Source organism: Anthonomus grandis, chromosome 6 (genome assembly GCF_022605725.1).
Source record: "Anthonomus grandis grandis chromosome 6, icAntGran1.3, whole genome shotgun sequence".
NCBI lineage: Eukaryota > Metazoa > Arthropoda > Insecta > Coleoptera > Curculionidae > Anthonomus > Anthonomus grandis.
Genome location: NC_065551.1, coordinates 504,589 through 527,919, shown reverse-complemented (window position 1 = coordinate 527,919; position 23,331 = coordinate 504,589). Strand labels below are relative to the sequence as shown.

The window sequence follows — 23,331 nt, the reverse complement described above, 5'->3', positions numbered from 1 at the left end:
CGACAGCGGTATTTAAGTTAACGTTAACAATAATAGAGAGCCAGTTAAATGTAGAAAAGTAGTTATTTATGGATATGAAATCAACTTGATTAAAGTCATAAAAATAGGTTACTGGTAGATCCAAGTAATTGGCTTTACTATTTGGTAGTTGCAGCTCAAGAGCAGGATGATAAGGATCTGACCCAACTAGACCATTACATTTAGCTGTTAAGGTGGAATGAAAGGTTGTAAAACAAAGGTCAATAATTGTTCCATGATCATTAACCACTGCATTGAGCTGCATTACACCTAGAAAGTGAATGCGTCACATAAAAGGTTTTCTTTATCGGATATAACATTATTTGGGCTTAAGCCATATTCATCTTCACTTGGTAACCATGTAATATTTGAAAGATTAAAGTCACCAACAATAAGAAAGCACTCACAAGCTTTGGCAACAGAGTCACAATGCTTCGCGTATACAGATCCATGGATGCAGGAATGTAAATGCAGCCAATGCAATATTCCTCACTATCACCAAGACACACAGAGATCCAGATTTCTTCAAGTGACTCTTTATTGATCCATTGAAAACACTATATCATCATATGTTACCAAATAATCATATTATCAAAAGTAATCTTTGATATTGTCAATGTTTTGGATTAACTTTTATGGTGAGAGACTGAATCATCTGATTTGGATCCAATTGAGCTTTTACATGTGGCGGAGAGACAAGTTTTAATTAAGATCAAGGGCTTTACAAGTTTAAAAAAGAAAGAAAAATAGGTTTTATTTTGGGGTCAACGATGAACTAATTAAGAAAATCAAAAAATCTTTAATCTGGCCTCTTTCCTCTCATCCCGGAAAATAAAAGATGGTAAGCTCAATTTTGGAGAAAAGGAGTTACAAACTGCTCTAGTTATTTTCGAATAATTTCAGTAGCAAGTAATGTTTATATGGTATCTCGATATAAAATGGTTAAATTTTATATGATTTTAGCTTTATAAGATCTGATATCTCAAATACACAAGAGGCTTTTAAGGAAAAAATCATTTTATCTGCTCTTTTCTGTGCTGAAATTGGCTTGGCTAAACTAATTCAGTTACCTACTCGAATTTTACATTCTAAATTGTATGGTTTTCTTATACTTTTAATACTATAGTAACTAAGCAAGACAGGTTAGTCAGGTGAACACTGACTAAATAAATCTCAGACTGTTATTAAAGTGTATATTCAGAGAGAATCAATACTTCCACAAGTCTTTACACATTGGAATCCCTCAAAATTTTGTCTTGGGATCCTTATTCTTCTTGATTTACATGAATGATTTAACACCTTCATGCCGTTCAGCCCAATCTTATATCTAAGTAAGTAGTAAAGTTCTTGTGACAAATATGAGTTAGGTTGGAGGTGTAGCTCACGCATTCCAGGTGTCACAGATCCGGATAATTCACCTTGCTCCAGTTTTCTTGGCGTTCTCCTTTACCCTAGTCTCATCTGGGAATCACATATTGCATAAATATACACATTCATGCTTCATTGAAGTCAAAACTCTGGTTGAATACCGTCGTATCTGGTGGATTAGTTTTAAGTGTCTCCTCCCTTCTTGTATTAAAGAGTGCATATTTTTCATTTCAAACTGAACTCTCACTCAAAAAGCAAAACGTCCAATTCTGATAAATTAGTTTTTAATCTTTTGGAGAAACTTTCATTGGGCTTACAATAGGGGAGAGATGGCTACAACGGTATTTTGCGAAGTTGCGAATTTAACTGATGAATATGTTCAACAATTAATTAAATCAGGTAATTTTTTAGAAGGCAATCTTTGGAAGTTTCCTTGTCATACGCAGGCTGTTGAAAGAGGGTCAAATTAAGGACAGAGGTGTCTTTAGCGGTATGTGGTTCTAATAACAGGGATGGTTGGATACGTTCAACTATATCATCCAGAAGCACCATGCCACAAAATCTGATTATGCGGTACAAAACGATAAATAAATGTTAATGCTCATATATGGTTGGGCAGGGATGAAACTCGATAGTAGTCACCTCCCTGTGGTAAGTTCTGGGTTATTTTGTACAATTTGGCATAATACAATATAAGAGCTGTTCTTAAATCAGCAAATTAAAAAAATATATATTTTATGCGTAACTAAGATGACATAATATATGTATATATTTTTGCTACAGGCAATCTAAATTTTGTATTTAAATTTTTTTGTCTAAGCATTTGCCTACATTTACATATCCAATTACAACTTTTGCCACTACAGGCCTTTAAAAATTAAAAAAACAAGTTTTGAATCGACCTACGCTATTGGACAGATCACGGAACACTGCTGCACATTAAAAGCACACATCAACAAAAGAAAAAATGCGCACGTGTAGAAATAGAATGCGGCATGTTAAACTTTGAATACTTTCAATCACCAATTAAATCGAGTAGGCCAAGATCAACAGCCGCGACCTACTACTACCTACCAGGAAATGCAATAATTTTTAAATCAGCTGATAGTTGGACCCGAGAAGGCTCGCGCGAGAGCGAGAGGAAAAAACAAAAGAAAACAAAACAAATAAAATAAAAGCCTAATGTATATGTATACATGTATGTTGTATGTGCGAGTGCGAAGGTGGCGCGTGTCGCTCGCTCCTGACGTCACCCAATTGATGGTTACGTAGCACAAAACATTTTTAGATAAAAGCGGAATGTTTAGATTTTATTAATAGATTCATTTCGACTTCGACGTCTTTATGGGGAGCACCGCACCGCGGCACAGCGGCCTCGACCTACAAAATAATAAATATGTTCCGCCAGGGAATAATAATTATAAACCGTTTTGTATTATTCTGCAATTGCATTTCAATAGTGAAATGTTTCATTGGCTTGCTTGGTTATTATGAATGCCTTAAGACTAGTACCGACAGCTGTCATGGATGTGCTACTTGGTTTACTCCTACCCGTGCATTTTCATATTTGTGGCAAACAGTTGTTCATTTTTTGCATTTTAGTGATTTTTATTTCATCAGCAGTTGTGTAGTTGTGACCACCTGTGTCTCTAATAAATCAAATTCAAAACAAATTTATTTATCATGAAGGTAAATAAATAATCATATACAAAATTGTAGCATAATAATATACATATGTTGTACAACCTACCAAATACATGATAAATAGGACCATGCCTCGATTATAGAGAACCGTTTACACAGGTTCATCATAAGATAGAACCTGTGTGGCATAGCCCTTCAAAAACCTTAAAAGTAAAAAGTAAAAAAAAAGATTTTCTTAATTAATCGAGACATGCATGCGTTGAGTATCATATTTAAGTATTTAAGTAAGGCGAAGCAGGCGGGGGTTCTGGATATGCAGGAAAGGTAAATTAATTAATATTTATAACAATAATAAGTAGACAGCAATAGAAGATCGAGCGGCTCAGCTCTTTTAATTTTTATTGTAGATTAAGTATTGTTTTTTTGAGAATCAAGCAGTTTATTACGAATATATTTTTTATATGCAGTAAACGGAAAACTTTTGCAATTAGCCGGAAGTCTATTCCAAAGTTGAGAGGCGACAAAAACAAAAGATTTTTGAAAATTTGCTGTTCTATGTTGTGGTATTCTAAATAAATTTATAAATCTAGTGTTATGCTCATGAAGAAAATTTGTAAAATTGTTAGCTAAATATAATGGCTCCCTAGTTTTTATAACTTTATACACAAAGGAATACATGTGATATTTTCTACGATTTTTCATATTTAGAATTAAGTTATTGTTTAAATAAAGAGAAATGTGACTTCTAAATGGAATTTTGTAGGAAAAACGCATACAACAATTCTGAAGTTTTTGTATTGAGTAAGCGGAGTCTTCAGTCAATGAATCCGAATATACCACATCACAATAATCAAATAAGGATAAAACAAGTGTGTTACATAAAAAATATTTAGTTTTAGGAGGTAAATGATTTTTTAAGCCGTAAAGTTTTCTTAAGCGCATGTATGCAATTTTGAGCTTATTCTTTATATGTGTTTGAAATGAAATACCGCTATCAATGTATACTCCTAAGTTTTTGACCTCTCGTACTACTGGTAGCTGCTCATTACGAATTTTTGCATTTAAAGTTGTTGCTGCATTAAGGGCGTTCTTTCCACCACCCAGAAAAATTATACATGATTTAGACGAATTTAATTTCAAATTATGGTCGCAGGAAAAGTTATCTATATTTTCTAAATCCTTATTAAATTGTTCTTCTATTATGGGTAGAGTTTCACGTGAAAATGAAGTATACAGCTGGGAATCGTCAGCATATTGTTGTAACATTGAGTACTTTATGCAGGATTTCATATCTGCAACATACAATGAAAAAAGCAACGGCCCCAAAATAGAACCCTGGGGAACACCGATAGATACAGGATAATAACTTGATTTTTCAGTTGTAGAAGCCTTGTTGATTACTACGCAATTCACTCTATTATTAAGATATGACTCAAAGAAATCAATCGCGTTATTCGAAAAACCAAAATAATAAAGCTTTGCTAATAACATTTCGTGGTTTAAAATATCGAAAGCTCTACTAAAATCCAATAATCCAAGACATGTTATTTCCTTTTTTTCCTCATTTATCCTACAGTTATTAAGAAGGTGTACTAGACTCGTGGTAGTGCTAAAGTTCTTTCTAAAACCCGATTGGCAGTCCGGGATGATATCGTAAAAATCGATAAAGCTGCATATTTGTTGGTGCACAAACCTTTCTAAAATTTTAGAAACCAGAGGCAGTATACTAATGGGTCTGAGGTCTTTAAACCCTTTTGGATCAGCCACCTTTGCTAGAGGTTTCAAAATAGCTTTTTTCCAAATTGTAGGATAAAAATTTTGTAATAAGCAGCTATTTAAAATATTTAATAATGGTTTTGTAAGATATGGTAGGCACATTTCTAGATCTTTTAAGCCTATGGAGTCTTCACCTATTGCGTTACAGTGTATTGTTTTAATGATTTTAATTAATGTTGGCTCATCCAATTGTGTAAAATTTAGGTAAGACCTTGTGTTAAAATACCTATTAGCTTTATAAAAATTAAGTTTTTCATTTGAAGTTGTATCAGCTGTAGTATTTAAACCTGAAAAATAGTTCCTAAGAGCAGTTGCATTTAGAAACTTGTCTGGTAAGCCAGAATTCCTCTTACAGCCAAGGTTTAATTTTCTTGCAGCATTCCAAAATTCTCTTCCACGCTTTTGTGACATTGTGTTTAAATAGGTGATTTTTTCCCTCGCAACAGCATGCTTAGTGAAATTCCTTAATTGCCTATAGTACTGGAGGTGTGCTTCAGTTTTTTGTTTCAAATATCTAAATCATGGATAAATATGACTTCAAGAAGACCATGCCACTAATTTTTTATCAGGTTGCAACACAAATAGGTCTTCTGTGCCACTAAATGTCAATATAATTCTAAAAAGAGTTGGTCAAATCTTAATAGTTGGAATGTTCATTCTAGGGCTTCATTTGAAATCCCTGAAGATCTGAAAGATGTCATAAGAATTAACAGTTACTTAGTGTACCCAGAAATGGTCAAATATTATTTGTCCAAAACTAAATAACACCTTCAAATTATCACTTGTTACAGAATATAATGTTTACAAATCATTTAAGTAAATCAAAATGTATGAATATTGATGAGATTAGTTATAATATGTTTCTGTTTAGCATTCATTTATTGGCTTCTGTGTTCATAATGTTTACAAAATGGTGAATATCCTATCATGTGGAAAACAGCTTTACGAAAGCCACTGCCCAGTAGTCTGGATGAATTACGACCAATTAGCCTCTTGACGCACCTTGGGAAAATGCTTGAATGGTTTCCGGCATGATGAAGAATTTTACTGCTATGTTTAGTCTGGATTTAGAGCACAACAGCACTTCGTAGGGTTACTAGTTGCATATTTAAAAACATGGATGGATCAAAGGTCTGCTACTTTTAGATTATAATAAGGCATTTGACCTTATGCTGATTACTAAGCTGTACTTTTTTAGGTTTTCTGATCAAACTTGTGGCTGGTTATCATCATGTCTAAATGATAAAAAGCAAGTTGTGGACCTTGATGGGACTAAGTCTGACATTCAATATCATCAACATGAAGGTCTGCCTCTGAAGTTGATTCTTGATCTCATGATTTTTGCCCGTTTTACTGCTGACCATCTCAGATTCATCAATACTCATCACATTTATATGCTGATGACACTCAGCTTCTATTATCATTTTATCCTGAAGATTGAAATGAGATATTCCTTCACGACTTTAGTGGGCTGACACCAGTATTTCTATTGCAAACCTATTTGCCACCCACTTTTCATCTGTATTTAACAAGAATACTAACCCTTTCAATGCTTCAGGCAGCTTTGATACCTCATATAAATTTAATCAAATCAACCAGGCGTTCCTCAGTCCTACTACAGTTGAAACAGCATTAGCTAAACTGGATAACAGAAAAGGAGCAGGTCCCGATGGAATTCCAAACAGGCTTTTAAAAAAAGAGTGCTGCCATTCCCTCTTCCTTCCACTTTTTCATATTTTTAATCTGTCCCTCACATCTGGAATTTTTCCAGATGATTGGAAGCTATCTCATGTATGTCCTATTTATAAATCTGGGAATAAAAATGGCGTAACTAATTATCGTCCCATTAGTATCCTCTCTACAATTCCTAAGCTGTCTGAGCACTGTGTAGAGGTGGTTCTGTCTGAGACTTTCAGGAAATAATTAGGGATCAACAACATGGATTCACCAGAGGTCGCTCTGTGGATACAAATTTGTTTATTTTTAGCAACTACATCTTTAAATCCTTTGCCGACGGTAATGAAACACATGCGATATATACGGACTTTAGTAAAGCCTTCAATAAGGTCAACCATAATATTCTTATCTTTCATATTTCAGATCTTGGCATCAGCGGGTCCCTTTTACTTTGGATTAAGTCTTATCTGATGGATAGAGAACAGCGGGTTAAGATTGGTGGTTTTCTGTTAAACCCATTTTCGACAACTTCAGGGGTCCTACTTAGGACCTATTGTTCAGTCTCTTTATCAATCATCTTGGCTCCCTATTAGAATTATAGTTCTTGCTTTTTGCTGATGATTTGAAGATTTTTCGACGGATGTCTTCCTCTCAAGATCAGTTGGTGCTCCAAAAAGATACAAACAAAGTGTTTTCCTGGTGTAAGTTGAATGAAATGTCATTAATTATCAAGAAATGTGGATTCATGCGATTTACTCGTGGGTTTCCCTTCCTTGTCAATATGTTATTGAAGGTATCCCCTTAAAGCAGCTTGATTCAGTCAAGGATTCAGGTGTCTTTTTGGACCCAAGACTTACTTTTTTCTACCACTTCGAGTATGCCACAAATAGAGCTAATAAACTATTTAATTAATTTTTTAGGTTTAATTTTTACAATCTTTTATTTATTTAAGTTTAGGTCTAAGGTTTATGTACTGTTGCAATGCACCTTTATCGTATAACATTTATTTTTATTTTGATCTGTGTCCACATTAGCTAGGCCTCCTTTTCAATTCGACATTTGTACATACCTAGATTGATTTTTTTAGTTATTAATTATTAATCAAACAAACATTTTTTTTTGTATGTAGCACTCTGCTAAATAAAGAAAGATTATTATTATATATATTAACTGCTTGGATTTATCAAGAGATCTTGCAAAGATTTCACCAATGTGTCAGCATTGAAGTCACTATATATTTAGCTAGTGAGATCTCTTCTTGAATTTTCCTATATAATTACAACAATTATAACATTCAGAGGATTGAAAACGTTCAGCGCAAGTTTATCAGGTCTGCCAGATATGCTCTTTTGAATTCGGGTCTAAATTTTACCTGTTCTGAGACCATGTCATACTTGAGTATTCACTCTTTGTCCACAACCACAAGGCAGTTCTTTGATGTTTGCTTTGCATTTAAAATCCTGAATGATATTGTTAGAAGTCTAGAGTGTCTGTACCTTTTCTCTATACATGTATCCTCTTACACAACATGAGGTATTACCTTTTACAGAACATCCTATTTACTAAATAGTCCTATTAACAGAATAGCTTCTACAGTGAATAGATTTGCGAAATATTTTGACATTTTCAGTATTTCTTTAAATAAATTTAAGTCTTCAGCTAGGGCTATTATTTTGGGATAGTACCCTAGCCCCACTTTTTAGATTGAGCTTAGCTAAGTTTTGTTTATTAGAAGTATAGTTATTACTTAAGATTACTGTTAGCTACTAATATGTACTTGAAATGTTGTATACATTAACCAATGAATAAAGAAATCTGTATCACAATAAGAGCAATAATAACAATTTGATTTATCATCAAAGGATCACAAGATAATGGGACATTAGTTAAGACACAATGTATAACATGAAATGTGATGAATATAGAAAGTAAATCAGGGAATAAAAGCAACACTCTTTGGGAAGAATCATATATCTAAATCAGGCAAATCAATTAAAATGAATTTTTTTTTGTCCTTGCAAGAAGAATGTGTACTATGCCAGACAAGTAAGCAGCAAATATTTGAGTCCTGAGAAATAAAACAAAAGTTCATATAGTCTCACTTAAAAACCAAAGTTCTTAGTCAATTGTAATCAAAATGCCTAAGAAAAGTAAAAAAATGTACCCAAGTTGTAGTTCTCTTTCGTCACATTAAAAAAACACATATAATAGGGACAAAACTGTAGATAACATTAAAATGCGGTTATGTAGCAGGAATTACAATTAAAAACTGATAAAATATATAAAATGTAAAGAAACCAGTAGACTCGAGAAGTCCACTACTAGGTGTTAAAAATTACAGAAGAGAAATGTGTGTTTATGTATGTATACATATCTAAGAATTGATAATAGATGTATATAAAAATGTATAGCTGTCTTTCTCAATTTAGCCAAGGCATTTGACACTGTGCCTCATACCCAGCTACTTGAGACTCTTAAGAAGTTTGGTGTCAGGGATGTAGTGTTCAATGTTTTTGAAAGTTATTTACATCAGAGATATCAAATTGTGAAAATAGATAATATTCATAGTGATCCTTTGAATGTCTTTATGGGTATATTACAGGGCACAGTGCTTGGCCCATTATTGTTTATTTATTTATTTATTTATTTAGTTTAACATAAATTACATTTGATGAATGTGACAGTTTACAATAATAATACTAATTCTATTTATCTTAAGCTTAATGTTAGTGGCAATGAACATTATATGTGTCCAGAGAATAGAACAATAGAATATCAAAAGACTACATAAAACACCCATAAAGAGAAAAGAAAAAAAAGAAACATCTAATTATTTTATTGCTTAATTGTGAATAGCTTTCTTTGCTTCACACTTAAATTTATTTGGGGAAGTACAACTAAAATAATCTAACACATTACAATATTTGTTAACCTTATTTGAGATTCACATGCAAGAGGGATCTATTACATGTTTGGTATGATGGTACATGAATTTTAAAGATGGCTAAACACTCTGGGCTATCTATACAGTGTGGTGACTTTAACTGGAATAAATTCAGTTAAAACTAATCAAAATTTATCTCGCAAAATTCCTGAGACCCGTCGATTTTTGTTTATTTTTTTTCACATTTCAAGATAGTTTTTTTATTTTTTCACCTACAGGGGGGGTCCAAATTAACCCAAACTTTTTCTTCAAATGTAAAGCCACTTTTTTAAACTCTCATTGAAAAGAGCCCTTTTTCTTGATTAAATTGCCCTATTTACTTTTGTGATTATCTAAAGGAGAAATACGAAAAAAAAACTATTAAATTATTAAAAGTCTCGAAATATTTTGTGTTGGTAAATTTTTAGCGTGTTTGTTTCTTTTATTGGTATCGAGACATTTCCTGACATTGTTGTAGTCTCACTGTTAAAGTGAATTTCAACCAGTTGTTAAATAAGTTAACTTATATTGAAAAAATGCCTTAATTATCTGAATCCCACAAGATTGAAATCTTAATGATGATTGGTTATGGGGACAGAAGTCGTACTCAGCTAGAGGTTGTCCACTTATTCAGGCAGAAATATCCAGATTTGCCAGCTATTAACCAAGGTATGGTTAGTAAAATCGAAAGCAGATTTCGTGAAGTTGGGCACGTGAGGGATGTTTCAAGACAAAGGTCTTCTAAAATCGATGAAAACACCCAATTAAATGTATTGTTAGCGATGGAAGAAAATCCGGTAACTGCAGCCAGAAGAGTAGCTCGCGAAAACTTTATTCATCATAAATCTGTGCTAAAAATTTTAAAAAGTGCAAACAAACGACCTTATAAAATGCAACCCGTTCATGAGTTATTGGAAGACGATCCAGATCGCAGAGTTCAGTTCTGTGAATTAATGATGAACGCCATTGACGAAAATCGCATATCTTCGGAGTGGATCCTTTTTTCTGATGAGGCTACATTCACCCTAAATGGCCATGTTAATAACCAGAACTGTCGCTACTGGTCTGACGAGAACCCACACTGGGTAAGGGAAACTAATACACAATATCCCCAGAAAACTAATGTTTGGGCTGACATAATTGGCAGGCAAGTTATAGGGCCCATATTCTTCAATGATACTTTAACTGGGGAACGATCTCACCCCACTTGATTTTTTTCTGTGGGGACATTTGAAAAGTTAAATTTATATGAGCAAACCAGGAAACCTAGACGAACTCAAAGAACGTATTAGGCAAGAAATCCGACAAATATCTCCAGAAGTGTTAGAAAATGTCAGAAACGAATTTTATTATCGTCTTGGGCTTTGCCAACAAGTAAATGGTGCTCATTTTGAGCATCTTATACATTAAACACAACTTTTAATAATTTAATGGTTTTTATTTTTTTTTCGTATTTCTCCTTTAGATAATCACAAAAGTTAATAGGGCAATTTAATCAGGAAAAAGGGCTCTTTTCAATGAGAGTTTAAAAAAAGTGGCTTTCCATTTGAAAAAAAAAGTTTGGGTTAATTTGGACCCCCCCTGTAGGTGAAAAAATAAAAAAACTATCTTGAAATGTGAAAAAAAATAAACAAAAATCGACGGGTCTCAGGAATTTTGCGAGATAAAATTTGATTAGTTTTAACTGAATTTATTCCAGTTAAAGTCACCACACTGTATAGTTATTTAACACTTTGTATGTGAAACAAACATCATAATATCCCTTATAGCAGACAATAGACATAAGTTTAGGTACGACATAGTAAGTTCACTGTTTAATATTATCCCAGACTCCCAGAGAGTGTATAGCTAGCATATCTTAGAAATTTATTTTGAATTGTGTCAATATGTAAAGACCTCACATATGCAATATACAATTGTTTTAAACCAAATACATTTTTAAAATCTTTGCATGACCATTTGATAGGTATAGCTTTGGGCTTGGAGCCTAACATTCAGTTGGCTCTTGAAATAATATTTTCATAGTGAAAATATATATGTATTGTAATGTATAAATTCATTACGGGATCTAGATATTAATGGCATGACAATTTCTGTATTTTACTGGTTCATCAAGGGATTCATTAAGAGACAAAATTGTTATTGGCTAAGTAAAGTAAAAACATGGCTAAGTTCTCATAAATTATCACTTAATCTTGCTAAAATAGTTTGTTATTGTAAATGTTGCTTTTTCTCTTACTGAATCAAATAAACCTTTATACAACTCAATTACTCTTCAACAAGCCAATACAACAATATATGAGGTGTCACATACTAAATACTTGGGCATAACTATATATCAACATCTTACATGGTCGGAACATATTCATGATGTAACAAACAAACTAAGAGGTCTAATTTACAAATTTTACCAGATAAGAAACTTATTACTTCATAAAATTCTAACTATGATATACAAATCATTAGTGGAAGTAATATTAAGATACAGTATCATAGCCTGAGGAGGACTTTACAATAATGCTCTCAGTCAGTAAAATGTAGCTCAGAATTACCAATTAAAGATTATTTACAGAAACAATTATCTATATCAACAAATCAACTATACAATGAAAGCATTTTAAATGTTAGAGGTCTATACTTTTTAAGCAATTATATTTATTGTTTTAGGAATAAAAATTGACAGCATGTAGATCATGCTCATCCTACCAGGAATAATTATAATAATATATTGATGATATTGTCCATTTTATAGAAGGTTTGATGGTAACCAAAGATTTGCATCTGTAGCACCAAAAATATATAATTTGCTACTCAATAGTATGAGAGAACTAAAAAATTATTATCAATATATTAAACAGGTCAAAATATTTATTTCAAAAAACATGAATAATCTGTTAAAATTTTTGTAATTTATTGTGATAGGTATGTTGTCAGATTGTTAAGATCAAATAGGTATTTCTTGGGGATTGTTAATGTAAAACTGTCTCAATGATTATTGAATATTATTGAATGATATTATATAAGTCAACAATACAAAATATAATTTAAAAAAAGCAAATTTTGACCTTATGTATACATTGTTTAAAAATAGAAATTGGGATAATGTGTATAAATGCTGTGATGTTAATAATGCTGTGAAAGAGTTTTATAGCATAATCAATGAAATTTTTGAAGAGTATGTTTCTAAGTCAAACCAACTGGGAAAGACCTTTCCTGTATGGTACAATGGCGAGATCATTAAAATGGTCAAAACCAAGTAAAGGTTTTTAAACAAATTTAGAAAATCAAAAATAAGCTTGTGGTGGGATAAGTACAGACAAATAAGACAAAAAATTAAAATAAAATATGTATATGATGATCATTTAAGTAGAGTAGAAGCAGGTTTATTTAGGGATTCCAGGTTTTTCTGTACCCATGTTCGTAATCAAGGAAAAGAGTCTGATTTTCCATCTCAGGTCTCCTATAAGGATATGTCCATATCAGGCACAAAAAATATTGCTAATATCTTTGCAACATATTTTGGTTCAGTTTTTGAAAATGAATTACTGTGCATCAGTGTAAAGTTCCTTCCAAAGCATATTCCCTTACCAATCCCTACATCCTTCCTCACCAAGAACTCACTTATATACCTTAGCAAAAAAATTTACAACCAAGTTCCTCATATCAGACAAATTTTAGAAGTTAAGAAATTCGGAAAGGAATTTTTTTTTAAAGGAATTAAAATCACTTTTATTATCCAGGGCATAATATAGCCTTGACGATTTTTTTAATGATACTTTTTAACCTGTGCTCTGACATCATTTTAGTGTTTTAGTTTTGTTTCCTATTAAATAATTTAATTTACTCTAAATTCTGTTTTATTGACAGCTTTACTTATTTTTTAATCAATTTCTCAATCTGTTTTGTTATGATTAATTTTGGTAATATGTGTAAATTTTATGCTAAAGTGTTTTAGATGTTATGTTTGTTTGAAATTTGAAATTTAAAGTGAATTTGGAATTTTTTAGTTTTTAGGATGCTTGTACACAAGGTTTTGTTGTCTTACGTAATATAGCACATTTTTTTTCTTTCTTTCTTTCATACTTTTGCAGGAAGGAAATTTTCTGCAGAAGAAGTTAGGGATTCCATTAAAAAACTTAAATGGAACCTATCTATTGGTCCTGATGGTCTGCCTGGTTATATAATAAAAGGCTGTGGTGATTTTTTCGTACCACCTTTTTTATTTATTTGTAACTTTAACCTACAGACATCAACTTATCCTGATGAATGGCATAGCAGTAAGGTCATTCCATTGCACAAAAAAGGGGCTAAGACCTGTTACCATTCTGAATGCTGTTTCTAAAGTATTTGAGAACTTTATTTCATAGATTATATGCTGAAGTGACTCAAAATATATCCGATTACCAACATGGATTTTTGCCTAATAAATCAACATTAATTAATTTGATTACATTTTGTCAATTTGTTCACAATGCTTTGAATAATAAAAAACAGGTTGATGTCATATATACCGACATGGAGAAAGCATTTGATAAGATTCGACATTCCTTAATAATAAGATCTCTTTATGAAAATAATGTAACTACAGATTTAATCCAGTTAATTTCTTTCCATTTAGAAAATAAACAACAGTATGTAGAGGTTAAGGGTGCCAGGTCTGATGTTTACACTAGTACCTCAGGAGTTACCCAAGGTTCCAATTTGGGACTTCTGTTATTTTTGGATGCCATAACTAAAATTGCTTCTGTTTCTAATGATTCACAAAAACTACTTTTTGCAGATGATTATAAGATTTAAATGGAAATTACCTCTCTAGTTGATTGCATCTCTCTACAGAATGATTTAGATAGGATTGTTAATTGGTGTAATGCAAACTAATTTCATTTCAATAATAAGAAATGTTCAGCAATGTTGCTGACACTTAACAAAAATATAATTAATTATAGCTACAATATTAGCGGTATCCAGCTTGAACATTCCAGCAATGAAAATGATTTAGGTCTAATTGTTGACTGTAATTTAGCTTTTACCAATCACATTATTAACACAGTTAATGGGGCACACAAAATAGTGGGTTTTGTTATTAGAACTGCCAAAAACTTTAATGTTGAGTGTTGTTTAAAACTGTTTGATAGTCTGGTTTTACCGAGGTTAGAATATGGAAGCATAATTTGGTCTGCATAATATGATGTGTGGATTAAAACCATAGAGTGTGTACACTGCAAATTTTTAAAATATATGTTTTTTAAGAGATTTGGATATTATCCTGAACAAGGTTAAAACATCCCTAGTGTACATTTATAACATTTTAACAAATAAGATTGATGCTCCTCAAATTATGGCAATGCTGCCATTGTTTATTAATGTTGGTAATACCAGACAAAGAAAAAATGTTCATCTAGATTGTCCTAGAACAAATACAGTATTGTGCATAAATATAGCAACAAGCGATGTTTTCAAAAATATTATTTGCTCCTTTATTTATTCCATATTATTTCTTTACTTATAAGTACATGCCTCTGTATTATTTATCAATATACCGAGATATCATAAGAATGCCAATGCAGAGTAAGGAACTTCTTGTTTGTTCATTTAGACAATGTGCATAAATATAGCAACATTCTTATTTCGCATTTATTTTATCAGTTAAATATCGATTTATCTGCTGTAAAGTTGTTATTTTTGAATCTCAGAATTAACTTAAAATGGGTCACTCAAAAACTGTCTCTGGTGATGTAAGAAAAATTATTGTGGAGCATTACGAAAATGGTGTTAGTCAGAGTGACATTGCAAGAAGCTTATGGCTTCACAGGTCAATCGTATCCAGAGTTTGCAAAAAAATTCGCCTTACTGGAACAGCTACACAGGCGCCCATTCCTGGTAGACCCAGAAAAACAAATTTGAGGATGGATAGGCAGCTACTACGAATTTCCAAAGAAAATCCTTTTTCGTCTTCTTCCCAAATTTTGGCAAAATTAAAAGAGGGTGGAGGAGTAAACCTCAGTTCCAGTACCGTAAGGAGAAGATCGTTTCATGTACAAAGACATTCTGCAAACACATTTAGTGCCATATATGGATGAAGTCATGCCAGTAACAGCCATATTTCAGCATGACAACGATCCAAAACATGCTTCTCAATTTGTTAAGAGGTGGCTATCCGATGAAAAAATAAATGTAATGGTCTGGCCATCTCAATCACCAGATCTAAACCTTTATGGCATTACATTGACATCAAAATCATGCCACATCTAACATACTCTAATACAAATATTCTCTTTGAAATAGTGGAAAAGGCTTGGAAAGAAGTGAACAATGACTATATTATGAAATTCATTGAGTCCATGCCAAGACGATGTGCAGATGTTATAAAGGAGAAGGGGTACTACACAAAATATTGAATTGATTTTAATTTAGTTGGGTTATATTTTTTTAGAATCAAAACTATTTTTTGTTACTATATTTTTGAATAATAAATTTGCATAAAACAATTCGGTGTTTTATTTATTATGATACAAAAAAGATGCTAGTATGAAAATATAAACAGGCTGTAACTATTCTTGTAAATAATATATAAACCTTACTTATAAAATAGATACTTAAAGATATATAACAGGAAAGTTCAATGTTGCTATCTTTTTGCGCAATACTGTATATACAAGAACTCACCAATATATAGAATGTGTGATTATTTTAATATTTATGCCTCTGACCTTTATATTGCTAATACAAATTTAAGACATTTTACAGGAATTATTGACATGAGACTTTTTGCTTCTCAGTTTTAGGCCTGTATATAAATATGTATTTTTTTTTTCTAAATGTGGGTAGTTGTAAATACTTTATAGATTATAAGAAATATTTTAAACTTTTTATTAGGTGCATTGTACATTTATTTGCTAATATTATAATATTATTGGATTTCATTTTAGAGTAGTAAGTACATATTATAGGTGGTATCTGTAATTGGCCTCTATGGCTGTTGATACTGTAATTCAATAAATAAATATAAATTTTATTATTAATAATCAATATTGTTAGTAAGTTAAGGCTACAGCAATACATAATTTCACTTGTGTCATAATTTAATATTAGGAATGATGTATAATAAACTTCTACACATACAGGTAAACAAACAAAACTAGGTGCATGAAACAAATTTGTGAAACTCAGATCTAGAGATAGCATTATACACATATTTGTAATGTTCATTTTCTAAATAAATAAATAAAATATACAAGAGCCTCTAGTTGCCACAGGCACAGATGACAAAAAACTCCCGCAAGAGAAAACATAAGCTTAATATTCTACCGCCTCACTTACAAGAGACTGTCAATACACAAAAAATTAATGTATTACATGACATCAAATTAAATACACCCATTGAAAAGCTTTTATTTTATCCCTCACCCATTATATCAAGAAAGAGACGAAACCTGGATCCTCAACCAGCAGCTATTTTTTCCTCAAAATCAAAAAATACCGAACCTATTCTAAAAAAAAAAATTGCAAAGATAACCACTGATAATAGGACTGACTAAAAAATTTAAAATTAAAAATGCCCGGAAAAATGCTGTAAAAAATCCAGAAAATGGTGTTGGGCATGTTAACAAGAGTTGGATAGTGATTTAGAGACAAAGGAGATGAAGAACATGTTGGATGTGTTAACTTAACTGCCCTAAATGGTACCATCTGAAATGTATTGGGGTACAGGAAACCTCTATATGTGACTTGAAATAATAATATTTTAAATGTGAGGCATAATCTAACTTTATTCTGTTAATTTATACTGATTTAAGTTTCAATAAGATTCATATGTTTTTGTTTTATAATAAAATTGGTAAATGTCCAAGATATATTATATAAGAGTTTCAATAAATCCATTTTTATAAGAATTGACACATAGGTTGACTATTCAGTGTCTGACTGTTGGGTTTTCACAAAAAATCTTTTATTTTACTTAGTTGCTGAGATGTTACATTTTATAAGTAATTTGTATGCCTACCAGTCAGTATTGAATGATTATGTGAAAGAATAAGTAGTATATAATGGAACAGACAATTTTTGTGATGTTTTTTTTCTTAAGAGTCTGTTAAATGGCCAACTGTTGGCACATTTACCCTATGTGAAACTTGTGTAAGAGAAAATGGAAATAATTTTGAAAAATTTCATTTTGTATACAAATTTTAAAACAGAGAAAATAAATAATAAGTAATATAAGAAATATAAAATAAATAGTTTATTTAGTACTATAAGAATGTTATTCTGGCATGGCCTTCTTAAAAACAGTATGGCATTGTTTCTATAGAGATCCATGACCATGGCTCACTACTAAAATTAAAATAATAGGTGATTATTAAAAAAAATTGTCTCTTATTTGGTCATTTTTGAAAATAAGTGCATAATGTTATATATTTTTAAAAATGATAAAATAAAGCGATTTTTCTACTTAAAAATATACAAGATGTTTCATTTAAGAAAATTTTAGTTTCTCATCTTAAAATCCTAAATCATTACAATAAATCAGATAACATAATTGTGTTCTACAAGAAAACCCCTATCAAAATCATTTTTTGTTTTTTATTAATATGTTAAATATTAATGGATATATTAACATATCAAAAAGGGGAGGGTCTTAAAATTTCAAATTTTCAAAATCGTTTTGTGGATTAAAAACTATGACAGCTGTCAAACTTTTGACAAAGGTGACTATTGTGTTTATTTTTATTGACATTTTATACATCATAATGTATAATGACCAGGTACATTGTTTTTGTACAGTTTTGCATGTATTTATTTTGTTTGTATTATAATGAAATTATATCTTTATTAAGTAGGTACATCTAATATACATAAAAACAAAACTATACTAAATAAGTAACTTAACTAGGTAACCACAAAAAAAAAATAAATAAATAAAAAATAATAATAAGCACAATTTCACCCTCTTGAAAGAAAAACAAACAAATAAATGAATTTCCACCAACCACATTAGTTAATTGCCCTAATTCGCCAATTTTCAAATTAATTTATATTATTCAAACTAATTTATATTATTCATATAATTCTTTAGAACAGTTTTAAACCGATCAAGAGATTGTGATTCCTTTATTTCTCGAGGAAGACTATTATATTTTTGAAAACCCTTAAAAAACAAAGAATTCATGGTACTTCTAAAATTTGCTATTGGAATAAAAATATCATCACTATTTCTTGTAGGGTAATCATGGACATTTCTATTAAAAGTAATGAACTGTTTGAAATAAGGTGGCGCTAAATTATTTACAATCCTATATATAAAAATCATAGAAAGAAAGCAAAACCTTCTCTCAACAGAAAACCAATTTAGAGTGTTGAGCATAAAGGATATTGGTGTAAGGCGGTGTGCATTTAATATCACCCTCATGCCCCGATTTTGAAGTTTCTGAAGTCTGTTAGTCTGGTTTATATTAAATAAATACTGCACTGAGGAACAAAAGTCAAAATGTGGTTGAATGATAGTATTATAAACCATTATTTTAGATTGATAAGATATTTTTTGCAATTTTCTTTTCAATGTAATCACAATGAGTTTTAAAGTTAAGCAAATTATCAAGTTGCAGACCCAAATATTTCATACATGTTACAAATTCAATTTGTTCATTGTTAATTAATAATTGAGGATTAATATCCACAATTTTCCGATATTTATACTTAGATGTAAATATTATTGCTTTAGTTTTCGCCACATTTAACTTTAACTTATTAATATTTAAATATAATGATATCTGTGACAATACCCCATTCATTTTATCTACTGCTCTGTTAAGACTTGTATCACTACATGCCAAAAATGTGTCATCAGCAAAAAGGTTTATAAATTCACAATTTACAAAAAGCCCAATATCATTCATATACAATATAAATAGAAGAGGTCGCAAAACACTTGAGGTACTCCCATATTGTTATTTAGTTCAGTAGACTTATTTCCATTAAACCTTACTCTCTGTTTTCTAACAAACCAGTTATAAACAATACCAGCAAAGCCATAGTTCTTTAATTTTTATAATAATATGTCCCTATCAATAGTTTCAAAAGCTCTCCTTAAGTCCAAGAACACCTCAACCACATATTTATTATTATCAAGATCAGTTTTTATTTTAGATAAGGTCAATTGAAGGGCTGATTCGCATGAATGCCCATGACGAAAACCTGACTGATTAGTCATCAAAATTTCATTACTTGTAATATGTTCCAAGATTTGATCATATACTGCCATTTCTATAACTTTTTTAATAGGAGGTAAATTTATTGGTCCTAATTCACTGGTATTTTTTGTATTATTGACCTTTGGAATTGGAATAATTGTGCTAGATTTTAGTTTTTCAGGGATTTCACCAGAGCTAAAAGATGTATTTAATAAATTCAATATAACATGACCAATAGTTTCAAATAAAGATTTTAAAATTTTTGCATTTAGTATTTCATGTATTGAACATTTATTGTCAAGTTTTATAATTATTTTTTGAGCATCAGATAAAGTCAATAACTTAAATTTAGACATTTCGAAATTTAAATTGGCATCAATATTATTCCATTTCTGTTAACTTGGTATACTTTCATTAATTTGTTCAATACTAGCAACAAAATAAAAATTAAATATTTTTGCAATTTCCGAGATCTGTAAAAACTCTCTGTTCACCCTCACCATTAAAGAAAATTGAATTTGGAACTTTAGAAACCCCTCCATTAATTACACTCTTCAATGTCCTCCACATTTCTTTGGGATTACCCTTAAACATGGCTATCTTCTCAAAATAGTAATGTTCTTTTTTCAATCTCAAAAGATTAACAACATTATTCCTATGAGCTTTGAACTCCTGCCATTTATTTGGTCTTTCAATATCATTTGAATTTATAAAAATTTTATATGCCTTGTCACGAATTTTAATTTTATCAAAAACCTCATTATCAAACCAAGGCAAATTAGATTTGTATTTGCAATTCTTGATAGGAGCAATGTCATTAATCACCTTATAACAATTTTCCAATAATTCGTTAAAAATAACTTCAACATTGACAGAGTTCAAATTCCAATTACATCCAAACAATTTTAACCCTATAATGCTAAGATTTTTCTCACTTATATTTCTATACTTTTTGACCTGTTCATGTACATATAATTTATTGCAGAGGTTAACACTAATAACAGAATGGTCAGTAATTTTTGGAGTATCATGCACCTCCACATTATATTTATTTTAATTTTTTTATTTTGTGTGTTTTTTTTTATTAGCTTTGACTACAAAATTTTGTAATTTTTTGACAATAAAGCATATGATTGATTGATTGATTAATTTCATAAAAAAGTAGCACAGTACCTACATTTACAACGCGGAGATCTATTAGGTCCATGGATCAAATGATAAGATTATTTTTATTTAGTACAGCCCTGTTTACAAGGATTGATTATAAGGGTTAAATTAATGCAGGATTATCTCTAGGATCAAAATAATAGTTAAATGGAATTTATCAGTCATTTAGGTACTTCAAAATAGGTCCTTACACCGAAAAAAAAATTATTTATTTAATACTTGGATCAAATGATGTCACAAGGACAATTTTTTTGGTGTAAATGGCAGCTCACTAAAATTTGATACCCGAATTTAATGCTTCCCAAACCGGGTAGATTAAATTTATTTATTTTTCAGTGTAAACACCTAGGAGCTATTTGGTACCTACCAAAATAACAAGCTTGACATCTTATTGGATGTTAGCTTAGGAGGGTTTTATTTTTGGACACAAAAATAAAGAACAAGAGGAAGAAAGGGACAAGCATAAACCTTTAAAAAAAATTGATTAGTTTATTTTTATTATTTTTAAACATCAATAACACTTTTAATAATTTAGATGTCCTATAATTTTTCCTCTAAACTGATAAACTCCCTTCAACTGACATTTTGATCCTAGAGATAATCCTGCAGTAATTTAACCCTTGCAATCAATCCTTGTAAACAGGGCTGTACTAAATCAAAATAATCTTCCATTTAATCTATGGACCTAATAGATCCTGGCATTGTAAACGTAGCTATTGACACCGAAAAAATAGTCCACATGACGTCATTTGATCCAAGTATTAAATATTTGTAGCTAATAATGCAAAAACTGCGTGGCTCTATTTTCTGAGATAACCTACAAAAGTGTCCAAATTTACACACCTTGTAGGTACATTGTTTTAATAAATAAAGAGATTTTGAATTAATAATGTTAAAGAAATCAGTTCAGAAAAGGGAACCTAAAGGTATTAAGTAATCTGAGAATTATTGTCGCTACCTAAATTTTTTCACAAGTTTACCCTTCAAGCTAAACCAATCTAATCCGATCGACATAATGCGACATAAACGTAATTTAAACAATAAAAAAGGCCGAATTATCCTTGTACATACATTGTAAAATAAAAACATATGTGCACATCGCGGATGATACGGGTCCACGCTCCACACCAGTTTCCCCCCACTACCGCCGCGTCGGTAAAGATCAATCAAAATTCAAATAGGTAAAAGGCGGCAGGCGGGATTTCATTTCAAAGGTAAACAATGCGGATGCACGCGTGCACAAGAATTTCCCAAAAATCGTTTGGAAATTGCGGTTAATGTCGCAGTTCCAAGGCGAAAATTGCGGCGTACACGCGACACGTAGTGTGGGACTCCTCGCTTTGTCTGCCATTTTGAAATCCGTCTCGTTCGATTGTCTTTTGTTACGGAGAATTTACGTTTTCCTACCCGATTCCGGTACGATTTCCTATTATTTCGAGGGGAAAATGATTGATAAATGCGGTAAGGATGATTATTTGCAGCGATATAAAGGCATTCGTTAAAAATATGGCAAGGAAACCGTGTACGGCCATTATGCTGTCAGGCGAGCTTCAACATGGCTTTAAACCCCTAAATTTAAAACTATGTGTTAAATTAAAGTTGGCTCTTTAGGCCCTTGAAGAAACCCTTGTCCTCATTAAAGAATTGAATAATCCGTTAATCCATACCACCAGGGGGGGAAGTTCAATGACACAGAAAACAGTTGAATTAATAAAGGGAAGTACTCACCAATTGTCCAGTTTGATAAGTTCCTCCGGTTTTTTCGCCTTGTTATCGGCTTTCAGACGGAGCGCCTGCGGGTACAATTTAAGCACTTGCTCGTACTGTTCGCACGTCCCGTGCGTGAAAAATTTAGCGGTCGCCTGGGCGGTCGCCATGTTGCTTGATCGCGGACTAAAGTTCGGCCACGACTGGCGAAACGTTCAGGCCGTCGTTGTTTGGGCCGCGCTGTTGCCGGCTCCGCGCTCCCTCGTTTCCAACGAAACCGATTCACTATCCCGATCTGATGTGTGTTTTGTACTATGGCTACTGCATACGAGGCGAGATGTGAAAGTTTTTTTTTTATTAAATAAAAATCGTCGGTTTTCAAGAAGAGTGACATAATCCAAAAAAGATCATTTTGAGATAAACACGTTTTAAAATTTTATTCAATTATTTTAGCTTATAATTTTTATTTGTATAAATGAAATGATTTACTTCTTTTAGTATATTGATCTATACCTTTTAAGTAAATATTCATTAATATTATTGTCTATGATGTAGATAATTTAGTGGTAAAAACTGGGAAATTTAAAACCCCCTTTTGAGATGTGACATTATTCTAGATATACAGTGCTTTTCTTTGAAGTCCTCCCCCCCATTTATTTTTTGAACGGGTCAAAAAAAACTTTTGAAACTTGGCATAAGTAAATTGGTCTATAGATACTATTTTTCACTGTAAACTAGGTAGTTGTAAATTCCAAGATGGCGGCTGGGCGACATCTTGAGAAAAAATTTTAAATAGAAAGGGGGGTCGTGTGGTACCTCATTTTAAAGGTCTCAATGAGTACTTTATAACCCTGAAATATTAGACCC

At 31.5% G+C, this 23,331-nt stretch overlaps 1 protein-coding gene across 1 annotated transcript in view; it reads right to left on the bottom strand.

Annotated features, from left to right (window-relative positions):
• LOC126737395 (uncharacterized) overlaps positions 1 to 22,695 on the bottom strand; it is an 86,693-nt gene extending 63,998 nt beyond the window's left edge. Inside the window, exon 1 of the mRNA XM_050442286.1 lies at positions 22,486 to 22,695. Within this exon, the coding sequence (XP_050298243.1) occupies positions 22,486 to 22,634 (149 nt within the window). The 5' untranslated portion in view covers positions 22,635 to 22,695. The remainder of the gene's footprint in view (positions 1 to 22,485) is intronic.
• Between the last annotated feature and the right edge of the window lie 636 nt (positions 22,696 to 23,331).